Genomic DNA, 23,417 nt, shown 5'->3' on the forward strand with positions numbered 1-23,417 from the left:
GTACAAACACTCTTATAATTTAATAGATGCGTGAGCAAGAGTTATGTTTGTATACGGGGTGTTCGACCATCCGTGGGAAAAATTTTAACGGGGGATTCTAGAGGCCAAAATAAGACGAAAATCAAGAATACCAATTTGTTGATGGAGGCTTCGTTAAAAAGTTATTAACGTTTAAAGTTAAAGTGTGCAGCGTGCACGGTTTTCGTCTCACAAGCGCAACTATAAACGTTAATAACTTTTTAACGAAGCCTCCATCGACAAATTGGTATTCTTGATATTTGTCTTATTTTGGCCTCCAGAATCCCCCATTAAAATTTTTCCCAGGGTTGTCCTAACACACCGCATAGATATTACATTTTGTATGAGAACAAATAAGTTATGTTAATCACATAGGTATAAGTAAGAATGCACATTGGGATTACAAGCTTCTATCCAATTTCCTGTCGAGAGCAAAGCGAATAAAAGTGAATACATTTATTAAAATTATTCGAGAATACTTCCGACAGTGTTTACGTTTTTCTGACCCGCAGAAAGAAAACGTAAGGGCGATCTCGTTTTGCGAATGTTTAACATATTGCAAGAATGTGGGAAATTTTTTTAAAAAAAATCTGTGCCAAGCGCGAGAGACGATTATGAGAAACTTATAACCCAAGGTACGGATACGAACATAAAATAACTACCTTGAAAAAGCTATGACGTCGACTGGCAGATCTATTCGACCTTCGTTGGTTATGATAAAAACTTGGGCAATAGGTGCTCAAGTCGAAGAATTGAAGATCAGTGAGATGGTTTTACTGAATGATCGGATTTAAGCGGTGAGATCTTCGACGCTGGTGAGATGCTCGTGTTACCGGATTGTCCTCCCCAACGCCACTGAGAATATCGGTTAGTCATCTGATAAATGCAGTTTTATAACTTTTAGTCGTGTGCGCACTGCAAGTCACAGAAATAAATGGGAGCAGTTTGTTGGCCACCTCAGGAGCTACTTGATCCCTAAGCTCTAAACGTAGCTTATACAGTTTAGAGGCCTGGACAGTAATCCGATCTGATAAAAAGATATTCAATTTTGTACATTTTCAGAATCGTGCCTAATCTTCTAAATAATACGCATCGAGCTAATTCAGTTGGGTACTATTACGTACAAAATCTCATAAATAAACGATCTTACTCCGTTGTTAATTGTCCAGGCCTAATATCATTTTAAGGGTTACATGCCTTTAATGAAATATGTCTTAGTGCATGCTGCATGCATATTAATGTTATGCGAACAGGAATGTGAGGGCTCTTAGCTTCGTATCGTTCTATTTTATGCATCACGTATTGTGAAATTGCCAGTAAAAAATCTTGTTTCACCGTTGCTCCAATAGAAGGATAGAGGCCAAGTTATACGAGTAATAAAATGCACAAAAAGAGCTTATTTTAGTTAAAACACGAAGCTTTTTAAAACAAAAAGATAAAAAAAAAATTTCCTTCGCAGAAGTCAATTTGTATAAAGAAAGCTGTATAACTGTTACTTAGCAAAATTTGAAGAGTAACAGTTATTGAGACTTACTGCCTTAGAGAATGATAGCGATTTACTCGATCTGCAGACCTTAGAATCATGTTCATGCCTTGCTGCGGTTGCGTGACTGAATGATTTGCAGACGTATTTGTAGTACGGGTCTTTGTGATGCAGGAGGTTCTTATACTGGCCCTTGTCACCGGTTTCGATGCGGATATCGAGGTGACGGGAGTGGTGGTGGTTGTGTTGTTGTTGTTGTTGTTGTTGTTGTTGATATTATTGATCTGTGTTGCTGGTTTAGTAGACTTAACACGACGCGGAGGTGGATCACAGGTACTGTTGACCAGCCAACTGTTTCTATAATTTTTGGTAAAAAAACCGTGATATCCTGTATTTACTATCACAATATGCAACCGTCAGAGCGCGGGCTAAACTTAGCAGTTACGAAGCTGAATTGAACGAATGCTGTTAGAATCGAAGAAAATATTAATATATCGAAAAGGAAAAGCGTGAAAATAAACTACCAAGAAGAGGCGTAATAAACGTAAGCAATTGTTATACAGGGGTGTTCAGCCACCCTTGGAAAAAATTTTAATGGAAGATTCTAGGGGCCAAAATAAAACGAAAATCAACAAATTGGTATTCTTGATTATCGTCTTATTTTGGCCCCTAGAATCTCCCATTAAGAACACCCTGTATAATAAAATCCAATTTACTGACCTTTTAACGATAGTTGTCGCGGTCGATTTAGGCAGAACCCTTTTCGTGGGATCTTTCTCTTTGTTTCCAGTTAATGTATTGATTGTACTTTTCTGATTCCTTGCTTGCAACAGTGGTCTTAAGTAAGGGCTAAAAAACGTAATGTATTGATAATTACACCTTTTTACACACGAGTTAAATCGTATTGATACTTACTGTACGACAGTCGACGGACTAGTGGTTGCATTAAGCGTGTGATTTGTTGGTAAACCTCGCCTTTTGGCTTTAATTTGAATTAATTTGCTGCCTTGAGACAAATTCATATATTTTGTTGCGCTGGTACCAGCAGTGGGAGGAGTATGGTCTTCTAACGTAATTCCATCCACTCTGTGCATTATTCCAGAAACATTATCTTGTACCAAGTGAGGGTCTTTCAGGTTGATCATAAATGCTGTCTTCGGTCTACCAATTATAGAATATATTCCATACTTGTGCACTCGATTTCCGTTTTTCGATTGCAGCGGCTCATGTAGAAAAAAGTGAAGATACCGCTCGTTCCTAAAGAGCACAAATTCATAAGCAACGAATATTTCAATTACAAACTGCTCGATATAACAATTGACATGCATACTTTTCCAACCATTGTTGTTGGTGTCCAATCACCGATCCTGGTCTACATATTCTTATCCACGCGATTGTTTCGTGAGCTGTCAAATGATAATGTTTCATGATGTAACAACCTATCAAAGTACCCGTCCTTCCAAGACCTGCTTTACAATGTACAGCGACAGCGCCCCTCGCGTTCTCCGCTATTTTAAGAAATTGACGCGTAATTGATTCCGTCGGGCATGAACCGTCAACAAAAAACAGATCCTTGTGATCAAACCCTTCGTCTATGAAGCTCGAAGCATCGTACATTTCTTTATTAAGACGTATGATTGTACTAACATCGTTGTGGCGGAAATACGTGAAATACGATTTCGGTGCATGTAGCGGATAACCTACAAACGAGAACAAACGGAAATCATGAATCACGATTTGATCTTTTAAAGAAAAATTTTAATGGGGGATTCTGGAGGCCAAAATAAGACGAAAATCAAGAATACCAATTTGTCGATGGAGGCTTTGTTAAAAAGTTATTAACGTTTATAGTTGCGCTTGTGAGACGAAAACCGTGCGCGCTGCACACTTTAACTTTAAACGTTAATAACTTTTTAACGATGCCTCCATCAACAAATTGGTATTCTTGATTTTCGTCTTATTTTGGCCTCTAGAATCCCCCGTTAAAATTTTTCCCACGGATGTGAAAAATCAAAAACCGACATTTGTAATATATTCGGGTAATTGACATTTTTACTTCATCGAATGATCATTATATACATGCTCAAAATAGTTTTACATGTATGAATTAAGAGAATCGCAGCTATTGTTTTATTAGAATTTCTCAGAATATGACTCATAAAAGATTAAGTATTCATCAATGTCATTCATTGATGTCTTTTTCGACATTCCTAAGGTTTTATGTTTTATATTATTTGATACACGTAAAACTATTTTGAATATATTACTCCTCTGCGAACGAAAACTTAGGAAATATCGATTTATAATTATTTTGTATGCGATACACCTCCACAAAAAATCTAAAAAAATTATATATTTATAACAGTAACAAGCTATTAAAATTGTAACAATACGAACATGGTCGCAACAAAAATTATGGTAAAAATACAAGCAAATGTCGGTTTTTGATTTTTCCAACATCGCTCGCCCATTTCTAAAAATCTGAAAAAATTATAGATTAATAATCATGACAAGACACTAACACTGTAAAAATATAAACGTGGTCATTTAATAATTTCTATTAAAAAAAAATATTTTTATACTTTTAGAATTTTTTCAAAATCCATTTTCCGGTGAAAAATTCTGAAAAAATTCACAAACACGTACGCCGTAGAGCAAGATACCCCCAATTTTTTTCAAAATCTTTTATACAATACAACAAAAGATATACAGCTTAAACTGAAAATTGCGTTACGCCCTGTAACTACCCTCTCAGTAAGGGTACGGGGTTGATATTTCACACAAATGGTTTTCTTTGAATGGTCTATTAACTGATATCTTATCCGGCTATACCCTTACATGGTTCATCTAGAATCTCATTCAGAATTCTAGCTATTCTCTAAAATAAAATAAACAAAGTAGATGCTCACCGTTTTCTATTTTCGATTTAGCGCATGGTCCACAAAACGCGATAAATTTACCAGGAACGATCCAATTCAAATCCCCGTTTTCAACTCTTTCCAAGTATTCGTATTCCTTGACACGAAAATCTTGAAAATTAAAGAATCCAAGTCTGTGGCACTTGTATATGGCACTCAGACATTCGCTCAATGATATTTGGTACCATGGGGTACCAACAGACGCGTCACGGAACATAATAAACGGCGGGCAATTAGGACTACTGGTTAAACAATTATATGCTTCTTCCGCTGTACGTTTACAATATATCACCTAGAAAATACGTCGTTATTAACATTCTCGTATTCAATATTATGCGTATAACAATAAACTTACAGCATAGCTTCCTATAAGGAAAGCAGCGTTAACTCTCTTTTCCGGATTCATAGTTGTATAATGTACAATTTGTTTTCTTCTCAAGGTTACCGCCTTCAGCTTTTTATTAACCTTCTGACAGTAATGGTACAACATGGCAAGGTTCAACGGGCCAAAATCGTCGTAGAAATTTTCATAAACCAGTTCATCGTCGATACTGAAATAATGGGTGTTTGGAGTACTCTTTGGCTTTATCATCGTCCTCAATGTTACAAAATATAATCGATCTGAAAGAAAAGAATGGGTTACACGTTTTTTTTAAATCAATCGAAACACAATCGATGCGAATCAACCCCTCAGCTTACGACGACGACTCAGAGACGTGATGAGTCTACCGAACCAAACCTTGGTGTCGCTTTTGGCACGCACAGTTGGAAATTAAATCGTAAGGCGAGGGGTTAAATTTCATAATTGAGTTTTGTACATGTTTGGACACCTTTACCTTTTATAAATTCTGTTGCGCACACCAGTATGTCGTTTGTATCCTCCATCATTGGTTTCTATTAATTATCTGGTATTGGAAATACCAACGGAACGAACCTGTCATCGGTGCGACCGAACAACAAAGGACACAATTTAATTAGCACGATCGGAGATCATAAGAAATATATAAACACACGGAAGGTTAAGAGTAGGTGTAGCAAAGGTAAACTGGATCCATCTACCAACGCGCGATCACGTTTCTACGTGTCATTTGACGGATACGAATTGAAAATTATGATCACCGCACAGAATCTGTACGATCTGCACTGTGCCGTGGAACGCTTACACTTACCTGGCGCGACCGTTACAAGATTCAAACTTGGTCAATCGAGAGTCAGTGATGGCCGATCGGTTGCGTCGCAGAGCTCTTCCGGTTATATTATACATTCAAATATTCGTGATCGGTTGCATTTTTACAATTTATCGCTATTACTCGGGCATCGTCGATCATGGAAAATATCGTCGAAACGTTTATTTTTTACGTATACCGACATCATTATCCGCCATAGAAACAGAAGGTTTCGTATATACTGCCATGTTGGTTGCCTTCGCAATATTAAACTGATGACGACGTATGAACTCGATGTCTAGAACGACGAACATCGTAGGACGTTCACTGATATTGCGTAAAAAGCCTCAGGCTAAAATGCAGCCGACGTTATGCGTTTCTAGTAGAATTACGTTCCGACGATTTTTATCCGAGCTTTATTTAAAGAAGACTAGACAACGATTATTCCGATAATCCGAAAACAGCGCACTCTACCCAATAAAACGTTTCTACATTTTCCATAATTTAGCATTATTGTTTCTTGAATTTACATTAAATTTAATTTTCTTCGACAATTATTTTCGAACGTTTATCAATATCGTCTCGTATTCGTATGTTATTATCGTTTTCCGTGTTTCTTTGCACATTTAAACGAGAAACTCAGAACAATTTCATATTCGAGAATTTGATCGGATACTTGTTTTCCGATTGTTTGATCATCGTTTGGTAATACATTTATACGTATGTATAACACTGCTTCATGGATAGTACCCGTGCACGTCTCTGTTCCCCTTCAGATACTTTATTGTATTTGTATCGAGCACGTACACGTTACAATATGTATCTACATATGTAGTATCAACGTTTGCTATGCAACAGAGTAGGCTCCCACTCAGCAGAGATGCCAGATTGAGCACCGAGTGCACCTACTCACACTATGACAGATCACGCGCATGTGAGCTCGTAAAGTTTCGGAGAGTCGACAAAGACCGACTGACACGTGCCCTCTCGCTCGAATCTCCGAAGCTGCCCGAAGTGATTTCGGACCGCCTCGTGGGAGTCGAGAGAGAAAGGCTCACAGTTGCCTTCTCGCTCTTGAACAGCTGAAGTGCGACCTCTCGTCGGCGACACGCGATTTGGAATCTCGGACGTGATCGTGTAATGTATAAGATTTAATTTAATTTCTTCTTTTCTAGAGAAGATAGAGAAAAAGTTCTTTTCTTTCAATAATTAAAATACGATCAGGGAGTCTTAAAACGTGTATTTCAAATGTGAGCCTTTCTCTCTCGACCCCCACGAGGCGGTCCGAAATCACTTCGGGCAGCTTCGGAGAATCGAGAAAGAGGACACGTGTCAGTTTGTCTTTGTCGACTTTCCGAAACTTTACGAGCTCACGTACGCGTGATCTGGCATAGTGTGAGAAAGCACCTTCGGTGCACTTCTGGCATCCCCGTCACTCAGTGGAGGCGCCTTATACACAGAACTAGCTTCTAATAAATTGTACCCAGCCATGAATCTACCATAACTGTGTTTACAGGAGGTAAAGCTAGGTGTCGATACGTGAAAACATACGGAATGACGTTCTCGTTCGTAATTAAGTGAAACTCGAGAAAAAGGAAGCAAATAATGGAACGTAAAGAAAATGCTCAAACGAACGTAGCCTCGATGGATACTATGACTTCGGGGGCATTTATATTTTCCGAACCAAACATACTTAGTCCACCGAAAACTATTAATTTCGAGGTTAATTCACAGCAGACATTCGATGGATCCGTTAAGAAAAATGTATTCACTTTTGCTACACCAACGGCAGTGTCGCAGCCAAACGTTCAAGATGCACCGATTTATCAATCGAGCATGTCTGGGAAACAATATAAGCCTAAGATATCAAGACACTCGTATAAACCAGCAGTTAACGTATTTGCCCAGGCACTCAAAGATACTACTATGTTTGAACAATTAAAGAAAAATTCTAGATCGCAAGTCGCTAAAATCAATGCAGAAAATTCTATAACTTGTAAGAACGTGCCTCAATCGTTGCTTACAAAAACAGCGGCGAAAGAATATTTCCAGGTGTTCGGAAATCTGTTGAAAATAACCATTCGTCCTAGGAAACAAATAATAACCGTCAACTACGCTACAAAAAAGGAAGCGAACGTAGCTTACAATAAAAGCGGCGAGTATTTAGGAAAGAAATTTAACGTAGAATGGTCAAAATTATGCGTATCGCCGAAATCTCCTACGAAGAAAAAAGATATGTCGAAACACATTGTATCTAATTTTCTGAAATCACCCGATGACGAAATTAAATCGGAATTGGAAGCTATGATGAGCATGGAATATAATCTGCACAATAATTATAAGGGTAATATCGACGGAAATTTGCTCAAAAGGAGCAAATTACTACAATCGAAAGGTGTGTCAAAGTCTACGAGCAGAGTGGAGAAAACATCCGCGAAATCTGAGAAACTTAAACCGGAGAGTCAAATATCAGATTTATTACCTAATGCAACTTTCGAGGAGCTACAAAATGTAGTACGTCAACCTGCGTATAGTTCCGAAGATAAATACAAAGTGTTAGAAGCGAGAGATCGACTTATGAGAATGAGGCAAACCAAGTCTCACACATTATCAGCGGCCAGATTGATGATTGGCATGTGTCCCGACATGTGTCCTGAAAAAGAACGTTTAATGCGTGAGTCTAATAGGCAGTTAGCAATATACGAACAACTCGAAAGCAGTGAATATAAAATAAATCATGCGATAGCAGTAAAACAGTATTCTAGATCTTCCGCAGATCAGGAAGAACCGATGGCGCATGAACTGAGACCGGTGAAATCTTTGAAAATGACGATGAGTTATTTGCTTCACGAAATAGCAAATCTTTGCGATCACCAGGGAACAAATTTAGGAGAATGGTATCACTTTTTATGGGATAGAACAAGAGGAATTCGAAAGGATATAACGCAACAAGAATTATGTTGCACCGATAGCGTTGAGCTGGTTGAACAATGCGCTAGATTTCATATAGTATGTTCTGAAAGACTGTGTGCCGAAGAGCCGTCTGTTTTCGACAAAAGAATTAATTCCGATAATTTAACAAAGTCTTTGCAATCATTGAAGTATATGTACAACGATTTAAGAATAAATGGAATTAATTGTAAGAATGAACCTGAATTTCGAGCATATATTATTTTATTGAATTTGAACAATGGCAATTTCATGTGGGATTTGCAAAGACTGCCTAGAAGTATACAAAAGTCGCCGGAAGTTCGATTTGCGTTAGATGTATATTTCGCCCTCGAATCCAACAATTATTACAAATTTTTCAAACTTGTCCGAAAGACCACATATTTGAATGCGTGCATCCTGCTTAGATATTTCAACCAAGTAAGATTAAAGGCTTTATCGGTAATGGTGAAAGCCTATTGCAGAACTACGTCAACAGCATATCCACTGTACGAGTTAATAGATATATTAGGTTTCGAAGACGAGAACGAAGCTGTTTACTTTTGCGAACAAATAGGTTTAGGTGCTTCGAAGGATGAGCTGCATATACTACTAAATCGGCAAAATTTTACTATGCCTGTATTAAATATAAAACAAAATAGAGCTTGTAATGTAATAGAATCTAAAAGAACTATGCGACACTTGTCCATTGGAGAATGTATAGCAGCGTGTAAGATGCCAGAACAGACTTATAAATACCATAAACCGCACAACAGTTTCGATTCGAATGGCTATTTAACACCTGAATCTATCAATGCGGAAGATCAGAGTAAAAATGTTGTTAGCGAATTGGACGACCCATACGAATATATAGACGAAGATACAGTGCAGACTAAGGAATCGATACCAACACCTGAAAAAGATCAGAATAAAACTGAAACTACAGTTACTTCTGTGCCTACGAATGCATTTAAATCGGTTACTGATACTGAATTTGGTGCGAATGCCTTTATACCTATGAAATCTGATACGAATGTTTCTTTTACCTCTAAGCCTCCGATAATTGCCACGCAATCAAAATTAGACAAACAGAAAGATGCAAAGGCGTTTAGTTTTGCATCTAAACAACAAGATATCGTACCAAATGTAAATAAGACCATCGAATCTTCCACTTCGTGCAGTGTGTTCGATACTACGTCTACATCTACAAACGCCTCTAATATATTCTCTAAGCCATTTGAATCGCCACAGTACAATGCTGTTGCTTCGCCATTTGCATCGGCTATGAACAAGAGCATATTTTCTGGGGCTGCGCAAGGAAATATATTTATGAGAAATGTTACACCCTCCGCAATATTTTCTAATACGTACTCGAACGTGCAACCTGTTTCAAAATCATCGAATGCCACAAATACTGCAACTATTACGAGCAACAATACGATAAAAGAAATACCAAGTTCCTTCGCTCGTGTGGAACAAGCACAAACTGAAACTCCGAAAGAAGTGAAACCTGAGAAATTAAAATCGGAGGAAGAGGAGTCTGCTATGAAAATGCAACAAATTGACGAGACTGCGAAACAAATCTCGAATACCTTGCAAACAGAAATTGTACAAGAGTATTGCTCCAATTTAGTAAAAGAGGAAATTAATAGAATGAATGTTTATAACACGTTATGCAAGGACGTCAGTACTCAGATTTTAAATACGGTTACTCACGACGTATGTAATAATATTTTGCGAGAAGAGATTGTTAATTCGCAAAAATTGCACGAGATGTCAATGAGAATCAAAAATAGAACAATTATAAAGTATTTCAATATATGGAAGTGTAATACGTTGAAAAAAAAGCAACAAAGAAAAGCATTGGATGGGACACCGGTGTGGTTGCAGAAACGCTCCAGCAGGCAATGTGCAAAATTATTGTATTCCAAAGAACAAGATTTAGTTATTAAAAATATGTGTAAAAGGCAAGAAGAACAAAAATGTACCAAATCGTATATCGATTCTTTGGCGCCGATTGAAGTTTTAATTTCAATGGGGATTAGAGAAAATATGAAATCTTCGCGCGTAAATATGCATTCGAATTATTACTGGAAATTAGTTGTTTCTTGGCCAGATTTACATAACAAACCAATATTATGGCATCATAAAAAAATAATGAATCAGTATCTTTGCCCTGATGATTACACCGCAGAGCCTATTATAAAACTGTATCAATCGACTCGAGCTGAAGCTTTACATATTTGTATCAGACACTTCGAAGGTCTGATCAGCGAACATAATTTAATAGGATCGGATGCCCTTCTGTTCATAGCAGCTGCTTCCGAGGATACCAAAATTGTAATAAAACGTTTAACCAAAACTATATTGTCGAGAGATAGACTTATGCCTATACCTCTCGTATTCATTGTCTTGGGCGATGTAAATTTCGAAACTCAAAACAAGATGGCTGTTTCCAGCTTGGAAGAACTGTTAAAAGCAGGATACTTATCAACATACACGATTATGTACGAGAAGGATTTAACAGAGAAAACGATCTTAAATTTAACGCAAAGTGCAATGCTATGGTTATCCATAAATAAATCGCCTCAAAATCCATTAGAGATGGATTACTTGCAAAACATTTACGATACTTGCTTAACAGAAGAATTGTGGCTGAGGTATAGTGATCAATGCTATTTCGTTTTTTGTTAAAAATTTATCAACGTTTATAGAAGCTTGTTTTTACAGGATATTAGGCGATTCGCCCTTCAATGAGAAATTATCACACGCTTTGAAGGAGCCAAAATTCATAATTGATTTGCATAACGAAGCAGTCGCTCATCTTATAGACATAATATTGGATCCGGAATCGTTCATGTATACAAAATTTGCTCCAGAGTTTAAAAACTACATCAGTAACCAGTACATGATGCCCTGTAGCTACGAGTATTTTGACGATACTTGGAAAAGGGAGGACTACAAGGCAAAATTGGAAACAGTGATGTCTAGTTTTAAATTGCCCCAATGGAAGTAAGTAATCTTTGTATACCTTTTTGTTTTCTTTAGATTAATTATGTACATGTTACCGTGAATGACCGAAATTGGAGAATGTCAACAGATACCAAATACGTCGGTGAAAGATCGAATATTTCATTACATTGTTGTACATTCGGACCCTCTCCGGTGTGTGTCGACAATCACAGATATGCTCTGCTGGAGGTCTAAAACAGAAGAGTCAAAAAACAAGCGACTGGCTCTCTCCTGCCAAATCCTTTGTTCTGCTCGGAGTCAATCAGCTTTGTCAGTCTTATGCAAGCTTTGATAACGCGAGCAACGTTTTCTTAATTTTTTTCCTGATACCCTAATTTATACTAAATGGATACTGCAGTAAATCGTGATCTTTTTCTAACCCAGACCTAACCCAGACCTAACCCAGACTTAATTCAGACCTAACCCAGACCTAACCCAGACTTAATTCAGACCTAACCCAGACCTAACCCAGACTTAATTCAGACTTATTCCAGACCTAACCCAGACCTAACCCAGACTTAATTCAGACTTATTCCAGACCTAACCCCCGTTATCAGCGATGAATTGGTCTGGGTTAGGTCTGGAATAAGTCTGAATTAAGTCTGGGTTAGGTCTGGATTAGGTCTGAATTAAGTCTGGGTTAGGTCTGGGTTAGGTCTGGAATAAGTCTAAATTAAGTCTGGGTTAGGTCTGGGTTAGGTCTGGGTTAGGTCTGAATTAAGTCTGGGTTAGGTCTGGGTTAGGTCTGAATTAAGTCTGGGTTAGGTCTGGGTTAGGTCTGGGTTAGGTCTGGAATAAGTCTGGGTTAGGTCTGGGTTAGGTCTGAATTAAGTCTGGGTTAGGTCTGGGTTAGGTCTGGGTTAGGTCTGGGTTAAGTCTGAATTAAGTCTGGGTTAGGTCTGGGTTAGGTCTGGGTTAGGTCTGGGTTAGGTCTGGAATAAGTCTGAATTAAGTCTGGGTTAGGTCTGGGTTAGGTCTGAATTAAGTCTGGGTTAGGTCTGGGTTAGGTCTGGGTTAGGTCTGGGTTAGATCTGGGTTAGATCCTTTCAGAAAGAGAGGCGAAAAAGTTACGTCACCCTTGTGACGTTTTATAGCGACTGAATTACGGAGAAGAAAATATAATTCTCCAACATGTTCAACACTCACCATTAGTGAATGTCAACATTTACCGGTGTAAGTCAGAAATAAGGGTGTTTAGCAAATATTTCGGACATACACTAAGCGACTATGTGAATGTTGACATTCACCGGTGAAAGTCGACATTCTCCAGATTTCGGTGTTTCACTGTAACATACAGATATGGTATTGTAGCGTCGCCTCCCACGCTCGCCACCAGAGGTCGCGCTCTCACAAGCGTTCGACCGACCCCTCAATTACAATTAATCTGTATAATTAATTTAAATATATTTCTATTTTAGATATCCATGGCCAATAAATGACAGCAGCGCATTTAGTGAGAGTATAACAGATTACTGTCAAGAAGCATTATCCAGTACCGACAGTAATGAAATATCCTACAATATATTAAGCCACTTATTTTTTACATCTGGTATTTCAACTGCATCGAACTTCATCGACGTCCTCTTATATATCGTGAAGAGAAAGATATTTCTTCTCGACGAGAATTTGAAAGTGGTTTATAATAAGAATCACATAAAACACTTTCAAACTTTACCATGGTGGTTGAAATCTAACCTATTAAACGAATATAAAATTGTACAGAGAGCAGTTAATATTCAAGAGTACGAGCAGGAAAACGAGAAAGGGATCGGCGCTAGTGAACCTATTGTAAAGAAACGAAAAGTATATAAAGTCCGAGAAAATGACTTTGTTCTCGAACCTTTAGCCGAATTTTGTGAAAATAGTCAAAGCCAAGTAATGGAGGTGCATTATATTTCCAAAAAGATTGAAGACTGTTTAGAGATACAACGGCAGCGAAGTTCTTTTTTCGAAGAAAAATTGAAGAATGCTTTGCTCTGCGAAGGCAAACTTAATGACTTGGAAATGTAACATTTATTTTCGCCCTGTTGACATGTTCATAGTGCCTCAAAGACTATTGTATCTTACAGAAATCTTAGAGTACGATATTACATGATTTAAGTAACAAGAACACAATTTTTTAGTATAAAGACTTTTAAATCACAAGACTTCCTTAAGTAGGATGTACAAAATAGGATTTTAACCTGTAATATTTATTATACATTCAGAAATCATGTTACGTTTATAATGCATTTTGTCTATAGAGTTCCATTCGCTGTGTTAATGCCAGAATATATGTATATAAACAAATTAAAGTGTTCTGATTTCAATCCATTTCTTGGACATTTGAATTCTAGAGGCAAAAATAAGACGAAAATCAAGAATATCAATTTTTTAATGAAGCCTCCATCAACAAATTGGTATTCTTGACTTTCGTCTTATTTTTGCCTCTAAAATCTCCCATTAAAATAAAATATGAAAAATATTGGTTGCATAGAACCTTTCGATTGGTGGAATGACATTAGTGACTTTCAATTGATTAAAAATCAGTCAGTATTATTCTATGTACAGAAAATTATACAAATTTGAAAATATTTGTTTGAATATGACAATTCAAAAAAAAAAATAATAAAAAAAATAAAACAAATCGTGACCTGCATTACATATTTCTCCTTATATAGTCTTCATTTTGGCGCACTCACAACTATTAACGATTCCAAAATGAACCATTAATAACCTAAAACGAATGTTTAAAATAATCAAGCTAAAAGTAAGCGCGTGGGCATTAAAATCGAAAACATTCATACTATTTTATAACTGGTATATAATTTACGTTCTTTCTTAATGTTTCGTTGAATTTGAAAACGCGCCTGTATTCATACGACGCCCCCTACAGGGGAACTAATGTACAAAGACCTTTAAATTTTAACGGACTTTTTAAACGTCGAGTATTCCGTTCGTTCCAAGCAAGTTAAATTTTGCGAACAAAGAATTTGATATTTCTGAGTGAAAAATTATAATATCTTTCGATAATTAAGTACTTCGACGTTCTATCTTATTTTCTAAAGTTATATCTGTCACTTAACCGAATCGGAATAAGAGTAAGTAAATTAAATTGCTCGAAATGCGTTAACACTATCAAATCTGCTCATTAAAATTTTCATTTGGTTTTAGCATCACTAGACCCTTGTATTCATTAACTCAGATTATTATTTTTAATCTTTAAATTGCACATTTCGATAATGTCTCATCTGAAATATATGAAAGAAATAAACAGTTTGACTCGCATGGACGAAGCTATTAAAGGACCACTTCCACGCTGGCAGAAGAAATGTTTGGAATCGTCGAATTCCAGGTATTATTTAATCATTTCATTTTCATCAAAATATTTTGTTAAACGTTATATTTGTTTGTTTGTCCAGCGTAAATCTTAGTATTAATTCGTCGCGAAAAATTGCAAATGTATCGTGCGTAAGTTCAACTACAGGAAAAACACCAACCAAAAAGAATGACACTCGAACTAAAAAAACACCTTCCAAGGGTTCCAGGAAATCACCAAGTACGATACTAATTTTATAATGTCATTTGGGGTAATCAATTTCTAAATGAAAATAATTTTAGGCCGTGCCTCGTCTACGCCTGCTAAAACACCCAGCGGTGGCGATAGGTTCATTCCTTCAAGATCGACGACTAATTTTGATCTCGGTTATTACAAGGTATATATTTCATATTATCTGGGATATTGCCTCGATACACCAGAATTATTATTACGTTTAGATTCAGCAACAAGCGAACGCAGACAAAGACGAGGAAAAAATGGACAACGTAAGTCCCTCTAAGAAAGAAATGCAGCGTCTTATGGGAGAAAATTTATATGGCGGTGATATCAAGAACATAAGGGTTTTATCTTATCAAAACAAAGCACCTGCCCCTCCGGAAGGTTACCTGAATCCATTAAGAGTTATGTACAGTCAAAGTAAAACACCGGCAAGCGTGAAAGCTAGTACAAGATATATACCGCAAACTCCCGATAGAATATTGGACGCCCCAGAAATTATCGATGACTATTGTAAGAATATTTAACATTTAGAATGCCTAGGAGATCTTACTGAACATTAAGGATGATCGATACTTGTTTCAGATCTGAACCTGATCGATTGGTCGGAGAGTAATATTTTAGCCGTAGCATTAGGCGCTAGTGTTTATTTATGGAATGCCGCGTCAGGAACTATAGAACAATTATTCGAAGTAGAGGGCAATGACTATGTTTGCTCCGTCGCGTGGATTCAAGAAGGTCCATATTTAGCTGTAGGCACCACAACGGGGAACACAGAATTGTGGGATTGTTGCCAAACGAAAAGAGTACGCGTAATGAACGGCCATGCAGCCAGAGTGGGATCTCTTTCTTGGAATTCACATATTTTATCAAGTGGATGCAGGTGAAAATACATAATAAATATAAATTTAACTGAGTATACTCGTCAATCACAGCTAACTGGTCAATACATATCGCCAAAAGAATTTCATCACGTTGATTTTATTTCTACTTTTAGAGCTGGGCAAATAGTGCACCACGACGTTAGGCAAAGGGATCATTTGATATCTACGATAAACGCACACGCTCAAGAAGTGTGTGGTTTGAAATGGTCGCCCGACGGGAAATATTTAGCGAGCGGCGGTAACGATAATATGCTTCAAATATGGCCGTCGATTTCTGGGCAGAATCATACACATATACAACCGATCTATTCGTTAAATCAGCATCAAGCTGCTGTTAAAGCTCTCGCATGGTGCCCCTGGCAAAATAACATTCTCGCGAGCGGCGGTGGTACTGCCGACAGAACAATCCGATTTTGGAATTGCAATACAGGTAAACAAAAATTGTGTAGAAACAAACAAAAAAAAAAAAGAAACCAATTTAAATATTTTTTCTTAACGTACAGGAGCCTGCTTAAATACGATAGATACCAAGTCACAAGTGTGTTCTTTACTTTGGTCCACGACTTACAAAGAGATTGTGTCTGGTCATGGATATGCGCAAAATCAATTAACAATTTGGAAGTACCCAACGATGACAAAGGTCGCCGAACTTACGGGTCACTCTAGTCGCGTTCTGCATTTAGCAATGTCCCCGGACGGAACCACGATACTTAGCGCAGGTGCCGATGAAACTTTAAGACTATGGAAATGTTTCCAGCCCGATCCGCACAAAAAGAAAGAGCCAAGCGAAATGAAATCTGTCCCTTCTAGGCTTAAGCAATCGATCCGATAATGTGTTTATATTAATAGATGAAATAAACCTTTGCATTTACTTATTAAGTGCAAGATATAGTGATCTACATTTTAAGCGATAAAGGCTCGTATTGTAATACTCGATTGATTCGTCCTTTATCAACGTATTCAAAACACTTGGTACCTGGTAGTATTGAGTTATTTTCACGAAAACTCGTACACGTAGTTTGATTTCTATTTTTATATAAGCGATTGTATGCGTAAACGAAATAAACTGTGAGATATTTAAATTTTAATTCATTTTTACTGTATTGTCATGAAAATATTTTATAAATACATTATGATTTCAATAAAAAGAGTAATTCTTTACCAACATCGTCCCACCTGTGTTTTAAGTCTATTGTCTGCTACTATACCTAAGTTCCTTGTACTATATCAAGGTGAAAGGTATTTCAAGCCCCCACCCTTTCCAATTTGTATATTCAGGTATTCAGGTAACATTTGCCTGACCCAACCTTTTTATGGAAGACTGAAGATAAATATTTAACAATCTAAAGTAAATTCTCGAATAATACAGTATTATACATGCTTTCACAATTACTTTAAAAAAACATGGATGAAGCTGGTTCCAAAAACGTATTGTTAAAATTACAATGTAAATACAATGATCAAATCTGCAATGTAGACAATACAAAAGATGATAACGAGCATGATTGGTGGGCAAGTGACAGTGGATCAAGTACTGGATCATATTATTCGGATACAGATAGGTGCTTGGAATTTAAAAAAATTTTTACATATTTCAATTAAATATATTTTCATCGTGTTCAATATTTTACATTGTCACAGTTCTACGGCAGAATGGGAATCAGAAATCAGTCCTAACGGAGAACTGTTTTACATAGAATCTGTAGCAGAAAGCATAACTGACGATCAGTGTTCTTTTAACGAAACGCAACATAATTCCCAACCAGAACTGACTAGACGTCGTAGCACAAGAGCTGGAAAGCTCATGCGACTCATAAGGCGCAAAGAGAGTAAACGTTGGAGCACAAGGAATAAAAAAAGTAATCCCAATGCCGTATCGAACAATATAATCAATTCAGGGAAAGAAGGGAGCGCAACGAAAGAAGTGACATTTAGGGACTTTCAAGTAAATGATTTTATAGTTATTCCGCAAATACTTCTAGTAATAAAACATACTTCGCATAAAAGTATGTGAACATTTTAGGCAGGTGAGATTCGAGAAGTTACGCTCTGGGTTGATCCGGACAGAAGACATAAATTGGGAAGGAGAGCTACGTTATGCGAAGCATATTTTGGAATTACTGCGGGAGTATTTTCAGACAAAACACGAATCATGGTTGCTGGATTTATTCCAGACGGAGAAGCGATGAAAAATAAAAACATCAAAATTGGAGATTGGTTGAGAAGTATAAATTCAAACGAAGTAACGTATCAAAATTTGGATCAGATATTGTCTGATATAACTGTTTCAACGAATGTAAGAATTGAATTTGCAGTGTTGTAAAGTTATGAAATAGTTTATTACAGTTAATTTTCATTCTCCACTCAGGTAACGTTAGAACTACAAAGAGTCGCAGGTATAGATGTTACTGCAAAATTGCCTACGTTAAATTCTCCTAAAGTAAATATGATTTTACATAATTGATGTATATGTGATGTAAAATTAAGAAATTTTACAAATGAAAATAATTTATTTCTTTCGCTGTTAGCAATCTTTGTTAGTACAGAGATTAATGAATAAAGAAGAAAGCAAAGATCTAATGCAGTCGTTATTAAATTATCCACTCGGTGTGCTATATCTACGAACGACAGAGCTTTCAGAAATGGGACCAGAATTACAAGGTGTTCTTTATACACTACCTCGGTCAGAAAATAAAAATACGCATTCTATTTTGTGTACAGCAAGAGGAGCTTTTATAACTCTTAATCACTTGTTACCTGGAATAGCAGGTTTACAGCCTACTAGGTATTATTGAATATTTGTACCAATTGTTGATATAATTTTTATAATGTATGCCCAATCGCGTTTTATAGTACAACTTTTATAGTACTACTATACAGATAGCAGACGAGGAAATTCATATTGTGTATACTTCTCAGGATGAGGAATTACTTTTAATAGCATTACCAAAAAAATGGTGAGTAACAATTGTACAGGGTTTAATGGGAGATTCTAGAGGCCAAAATAACCCATTAAAATTTTTCCCAGGAGTGGCCGAACACCCTGTATAATATTTATGTAAAAGTAATTTATATTACATTATCTTCAATATTTTCAGTTGTAGTCTCGAGGAAGCAGTTAATTTATCAGCCGATGTAGTTAGAACTTTAAAATTCACATACCAATCGTTAACAAAATGCTTCACACCTCAGGAAAATCATTCCGCTTTAGATCATTTTTTTATCTTAATTATACAGCAATTACTGGATATAAAAAGTTACGTGAATAATGCGGGATTAACTAATCGTTCTATGGAAATTAATAACGACATCGAAAGTATGGAAAGTTACAAATTTAGGAGCACCTTTTCAGTCGCAAACTCTTTGGAACTATCAAGAGATGCACAAATTCAAATCGATGCTGCTTTGAGTGAAATGGAAGCGATGGATTATAGAGATTGGGTATGTATCGTACAGTAAATTAAGGAGAACGCCAAATACCATAAAACAATGTAATTCTTTTAGAATGAAGATCCCATGGACTGCCAAAGATTATATACAATTTTAGGTAGTTGCATCTATCACAAACATTACCTTCTTGGATCTCACTTGACCCATGACGATTTAATTGAAGTGAATTCTTATCTACAACAAAATTGCCTTTTCAATTTGATAACCAACGAACCTGTAAAGAGTCTTGTTATTTGGAAAAAGGTTTATCCTTCTTTATATAATCGTGGAAATACGGAAAACGGTAGAAGTATTCAGCCATTGGTTCCTAATGGAAAATGGTTTCTACTTGTTGTTGGATATGGATATGATCTGTTAGCAGTCCTCCTAGAATCTGGTGGATGTACTACAAAGTAACGCTCTCATGTTTTCCTTTTAATTATATTCTTAAAATACTTATCAATTTTATCACCGTAGGTGTAGTGAAACTACAGGTCCGGATATATTTTACGTGGAGGAAGCTCAGGAGACTCTAAAGCATATACAAAAAATAGGAGTAACGACACTGGCAGCCAAATGGATCGCTTCTAATACAAGACCAGAAGTAATACCTTACGAAGAAAATGTGTCTCTAAAACCATCATCCAGTATCACGGAAAACTTTTTGGGTCTCATAAAATCAAACGATGTACAAAGCTCGCTTACCAAATCATCCCATACTACGACTACTAGTAGAAGATCTCAAGAGATACCTTCTATTTTAAAGAAACGTAATACGGAAGAAAGTCTGACAGTCTTAGGATCTGGTAAATAACACTATTAACATTTTTTTTTTACCTACGAGTCATATGCAGTGGTAAATGTTGATGTCGTTTAAAATTTTTTACAGTGTATTCTTTGCATACATCGGAAGATTCATTGAGCCAAGGAACAGGTGGAGTTAGCGAAATAAGCGACGAAACAATGCCTATATTAGGAAGACGAGCAACAAGGGAAAAAATTTCTAGCGGATCAAGATATTCCGATGACAGTGATTCTGATATCGATATGTACAAGGTAAACAGCATATATAATTTATTCGATAAAATATTTATTTAATTCCGCGTTTTGTACATTGTTCAGTTTATATAAATATATATTTGTATAAAATACATTGTTACAGAATGACTGTCGGATATTAAACATGGATATATCTAACATACGAGAAAATCTATTAAACCAAGCCGAATATTTAACACCAAAAATATTGACCACAGGCAATAAAAATTATTTGTATCACTATGTGCATTTAGATATGGTCGAAGGGATTCTTTTATCTTCGAAGCCATTGGAAAATTCAGCAAAGGATCGTAAAATTTTGGTCAATTTTAATAAATGTGTTCACATTATACACAGACTGTTGCATAATACAGTAAGGTTTAAAAAAATGTTGAACTCAGATATGGACAAAACTGTAATTAATAAGAGTTTAATCGCTGTTAAAGAACACGGTGTGTTATTCGAATGGGAAAACGTTACGTACTGGGTTGTTGGACGACTCTATACAACTCCTCATCCGAAGGAGTTGTACGTGTGTTATCAAGATTCTGCACCGCAAAATTTAATCGAAGTAGCATTCAAGTTACATTCGTTGCACTCTTTAACATAAGTTTAAATTTGTTAGAGAATTTATTAAAACTTTGAACAAAAATTTAAAATAATAACATATTGTATTTGAACTTTTAATACGTATCAAAATTAAGCTTTACTTGATTAAATACTATTTTCTTTGTTCATTCTTCGATCATATCTCGCATTTTTTAAAGCCTTTTTAGAAATATATATATATATATATATAAATACATGTCATTAAATGTTATTTTTACAACTATGCAACATTCAATATATCACATATATAAACCTGTACGAGACTCGAAGAAATAATTCTCGTATTGAATTTCTCGACACGCGTTGGGGGTTGTGGATGTGGAATCAGGGCAGGGCTCACCGGCGTAGGAGGATGAACTATGGCAAACGAAAGTCTTAGAACGATAGAACTTGCGAAATCAGATTCACGTTTATTCGGTGTGAACGAGTGAGTCACGCGCGTCGCGTCCGTTTTTGTCTTCGTAACGGCAGTTCCGAAACAAAACCCATACAAATATTATTACTTAACTATCATACCTCACTCATGCTCGTAATTTATATTATATTATAACTTTTATTTACAAGTTAACAAATATTTAGCGTAGCTCATAATTTCAATAGAACGTATGTTTATATATACTTATAAATATCATCTTAGCGTTAAGTGTTCGGATAGAATTTGAAATCTATTAAAAATTTGAACATCGTATAAATGTTGTTCATATTTTTCATGAGCTTTTGAAGAAATTTCGTTTAAGTACTTCTCTCATTTTAAAAACATGTATTAATCTATATCTATATCCAATGTACTTTCCTCGCTCTCAGAATGTTTCGTAGTAGGAATTTTCATGTAAACACACGCACCTGCCATTTTACTCCCGTAATGTCCAGCCCAAAATAACCGATCCGAGCCTCCGTGATAAAACAAAATTTTTCTAAGCCCAGGCCCGTAATTTGAAAACTCGTGCGACACCTATTTAAAATTCAGCTCGATTAATTCTACGACACAGTACATTTTCAATTTTATAATCGTTTCGAATATACATAAACACGTACTTTGTGCCATTTATTTTGTTTCTCTCCTTCGATAATATCACGAAACTTAAAGGAATCTATCACTTCGTTATGTTTATCGAACAATTTGATAGCGCACTCATAAACGGCTGGACAATCCCATCGACAACTGTACCATTCGCTTACCTATATAAACATAAATCATTATTCGAGAACTGCCTCTTGCGTAAATATTGCATTAAACGAAACCTTTGAAAAATGTAAGTTTTAAATTACCACTATCGAAGGTTGTAAAGTATCTAAAACATATTCCATCAGTCCTGCGTCTACTAGATCGATCGTTTGCATTTTGGAGCAATGGTGATAGGAAGTACTGAAGCAAACTTGCTTTCCACCGAACAGAGGTTCGTCGTTTGGTAGAGGTGGAACTCCTAGCGGAGGATTTTCAACTGCCCACCGGTCACCTCCTTGGCTAAGGATCTTCCAATACTTTTGTATCCCATGTTCCCCGGAATGATTTATTACCAAGTTTTTTTCGAAAGGTTTCTTCTTACATATTAAATACGATACATGCCAATGCACGTCTTCATCTAGCAAAAATAATCGGCCAAGCAAAATGTTTGCCTTTTTACGCCACACATAACTTTGGATTAAAATTTTCCAACGTACGCACACAAGTTGACAATTCAATAATGACTTGTTATCGAGATAGCAGAAAATTTCCGCCAATAATTCCTGAGGTAGATACTTGTCGGCAAGAATCAATCCGTTTTCACTTTTCTCGTCGAACTTTTCACGATTACCCGTCATGTTATCTTGAAACTGTCCCATTTTATATCACGAGAATAAAAATAATATTGCTATCTGTAAAATTGTTTTTCGTCTTTTGTTTGCATAATTTAAAGTAGGAAATTATTGTTTGAATTCGCAATTGAATTATTATGTACACTTTTTTTCGGAAGAGTTAACAAACTAACCTATCACATAACCTATCACAATGAATTTTGACAATTGTAAGATATATTCGAACGTTGTATTTTATTCAACGTAGACTATTTCAATAAAATTAGAAGTTTTATCTACGTATTCAAATCTACAAAAGAGATTTGATTTATGTATTACGCTTAAATTCAAATTTCCGATTGATTCTAAGTGGCACCAGATTGCAATCCGCCCAGTTTTATGAATCATAATACGTGACACATATCATACATATATATATACATATATATATAAATACGATTAAAGTGATTATTCATAATCATTTAAATCGTATTTTTAGAAATTACAATTTTAATTTAAAATTATGTTTAAATTAAAATAAATAATTTACTTTTTCTATAAGAACCTTTAATACAACCGACGTAGTTTTAGTTATCGCAGGTATTTTAAATGTGAAAAGTA

At 36.1% G+C, this 23,417-nt stretch overlaps 5 protein-coding genes across 8 annotated transcripts; 3 read left to right on the forward strand and 2 right to left on the reverse strand.

Moving 5' to 3' along the window:
* Window positions 1-229: 229 nt before the first annotated feature.
* On the reverse strand, window positions 230-6,311 carry LOC122399861 (dual specificity protein phosphatase CDC14C). 3 transcript variants are annotated; one of them, XM_043400892.1, is made up of 9 exons: window positions 5,589-6,311; window positions 5,256-5,353; window positions 4,775-5,040; window positions 4,411-4,711; window positions 2,832-3,201; window positions 2,417-2,758; window positions 2,222-2,350; window positions 1,553-1,858; window positions 230-933 (listed from the first exon to the last, which is right to left on the reverse strand). In XM_043400892.1, the coding sequence occupies exons 2-9, from the start codon at window positions 5,305-5,307 to the stop codon at window positions 891-893; spliced, it is 1,809 nt and encodes a 602-aa protein (XP_043256827.1). In that variant the 5' UTR covers window positions 5,308-5,353; window positions 5,589-6,311; the 3' UTR covers window positions 230-890. The 3 variants fall into 3 exon arrangements, with proteins under 3 accessions (XP_043256827.1, XP_043256828.1, XP_043256826.1); XM_043400893.1 differs by having other exon boundaries at window positions 230-894; window positions 5,589-6,310; XM_043400891.1 differs by having other exon boundaries at window positions 231-873.
* A 775-nt stretch (window positions 6,312-7,086) lies between these two features.
* Window positions 7,087-13,788, forward strand: LOC122399707. The gene is made up of 3 exons (XM_043400589.1): window positions 7,087-11,173; window positions 11,244-11,525; window positions 12,944-13,788. The coding sequence occupies exons 1-3, from the start codon at window positions 7,191-7,193 to the stop codon at window positions 13,533-13,535; spliced, it is 4,857 nt and encodes a 1,618-aa protein (XP_043256524.1). The 5' UTR covers window positions 7,087-7,190; the 3' UTR covers window positions 13,536-13,788.
* A 907-nt stretch (window positions 13,789-14,695) lies between these two features.
* On the forward strand, window positions 14,696-16,967 carry LOC122399791 (cell division cycle protein 20 homolog). Its single transcript, XM_043400752.1, has 7 exons — window positions 14,696-14,859; window positions 14,927-15,063; window positions 15,126-15,220; window positions 15,282-15,573; window positions 15,646-15,943; window positions 16,058-16,374; window positions 16,448-16,967. Exons 1-7 carry the CDS (start codon window positions 14,747-14,749, stop codon window positions 16,774-16,776), a joined length of 1,581 nt encoding a protein of 526 aa, XP_043256687.1. The 5' UTR covers window positions 14,696-14,746; the 3' UTR covers window positions 16,777-16,967.
* Window positions 16,968-17,348: 381 nt separating this feature from the next.
* Window positions 17,349-21,176, forward strand: LOC122399740 (protein inturned). The gene is made up of 11 exons (XM_043400654.1): window positions 17,349-17,506; window positions 17,586-17,889; window positions 17,968-18,240; window positions 18,313-18,384; window positions 18,473-18,729; window positions 18,812-18,901; window positions 19,043-19,385; window positions 19,449-19,786; window positions 19,851-20,179; window positions 20,263-20,429; window positions 20,536-21,176. Exons 1-11 carry the CDS (start codon window positions 17,349-17,351, stop codon window positions 21,019-21,021), a joined length of 2,817 nt encoding a protein of 938 aa, XP_043256589.1. The 3' UTR covers window positions 21,022-21,176.
* Window positions 21,177-21,329: 153 nt separating this feature from the next.
* Window positions 21,330-23,192, reverse strand: LOC122399741 (F-box only protein 44-like). 2 transcript variants are annotated; one of them, XM_043400656.1, is made up of 4 exons: window positions 22,991-23,192; window positions 22,290-22,877; window positions 22,056-22,199; window positions 21,330-21,972 (listed from the first exon to the last, which is right to left on the reverse strand). In XM_043400656.1, exons 2-4 carry the CDS (start codon window positions 22,842-22,844, stop codon window positions 21,784-21,786), a joined length of 888 nt encoding a protein of 295 aa, XP_043256591.1. In that variant the 5' UTR covers window positions 22,845-22,877; window positions 22,991-23,192; the 3' UTR covers window positions 21,330-21,783. The 2 variants fall into 2 exon arrangements, with proteins under 2 accessions (XP_043256591.1, XP_043256590.1); XM_043400655.1 differs by having other exon boundaries at window positions 22,290-23,192.
* Window positions 23,193-23,417: the final 225 nt, after the last annotated feature.

The sequence above is a fragment of the Colletes gigas genome, unplaced genomic scaffold (genome assembly GCF_013123115.1).
Source record: "Colletes gigas isolate AHSC1104 unplaced genomic scaffold, ASM1312311v1 Colletes_gigas_Sc00015, whole genome shotgun sequence".
In the NCBI taxonomy this organism is placed as follows: Eukaryota; Metazoa; Arthropoda; class Insecta; order Hymenoptera; family Colletidae; genus Colletes; species Colletes gigas.

Excerpts from the sequence above, each read along its gene's own strand:
- LOC122399741 (XM_043400656.1), bottom strand. The coding sequence starts at position 22,844 with ATGGGACAGTTTCAAGATAACATGACGGGTAATCGTGAAAAGTTCGAC. Across the intron at positions 22,200-22,289 it reads CTTTACAACCTTCGATAGTG|GTAAGCGAATGGTACAGTTG; the intron begins GTAATTTAAAAC and ends ATGTTTATATAG. Across the intron at positions 21,973-22,055 it reads AACAAAATAAATGGCACAAA|GTGTCGCACGAGTTTTCAAA; the intron begins GTACGTGTTTAT and ends AATTTTAAATAG.
- LOC122399861 (XM_043400891.1), bottom strand. The coding sequence starts at position 5,307 with ATGATGGAGGATACAAACGACATACTGGTGTGCGCAACAGAATTTATA. Across the intron at positions 2,351-2,416 it reads AGTCCGTCGACTGTCGTACA|CCCTTACTTAAGACCACTGT; the intron begins GTAAGTATCAAT and ends TACGTTTTTTAG. Across the intron at positions 874-1,552 it reads CGCTATCATTCTCTAAGGCA|TGGCGTTGGGGAGGACAATC; the intron begins GTAAGTCTCAAT and ends CGATATTCTCAG.
- LOC122399740 (XM_043400654.1), top strand. The coding sequence starts at position 17,349 with ATGGATGAAGCTGGTTCCAAAAACGTATTGTTAAAATTACAATGTAAA. Across the intron at positions 17,507-17,585 it reads TATTATTCGGATACAGATAG|TTCTACGGCAGAATGGGAAT; the intron begins GTGCTTGGAATT and ends ACATTGTCACAG. Across the intron at positions 18,241-18,312 it reads ATATAACTGTTTCAACGAAT|GTAACGTTAGAACTACAAAG; the intron begins GTAAGAATTGAA and ends TTCTCCACTCAG.
- LOC122399791 (XM_043400752.1), top strand. The coding sequence starts at position 14,747 with ATGTCTCATCTGAAATATATGAAAGAAATAAACAGTTTGACTCGCATG. Across the intron at positions 15,221-15,281 it reads TTGATCTCGGTTATTACAAG|ATTCAGCAACAAGCGAACGC; the intron begins GTATATATTTCA and ends TATTACGTTTAG. Across the intron at positions 16,375-16,447 it reads ATTTTGGAATTGCAATACAG|GAGCCTGCTTAAATACGATA; the intron begins GTAAACAAAAAT and ends CTTAACGTACAG.
- LOC122399707 (XM_043400589.1), top strand. The coding sequence starts at position 7,191 with ATGGAACGTAAAGAAAATGCTCAAACGAACGTAGCCTCGATGGATACT. Across the intron at positions 11,174-11,243 it reads ACAGAAGAATTGTGGCTGAG|GATATTAGGCGATTCGCCCT; the intron begins GTATAGTGATCA and ends TTGTTTTTACAG. Across the intron at positions 11,526-12,943 it reads TTTAAATTGCCCCAATGGAA|ATATCCATGGCCAATAAATG; the intron begins GTAAGTAATCTT and ends TTTCTATTTTAG.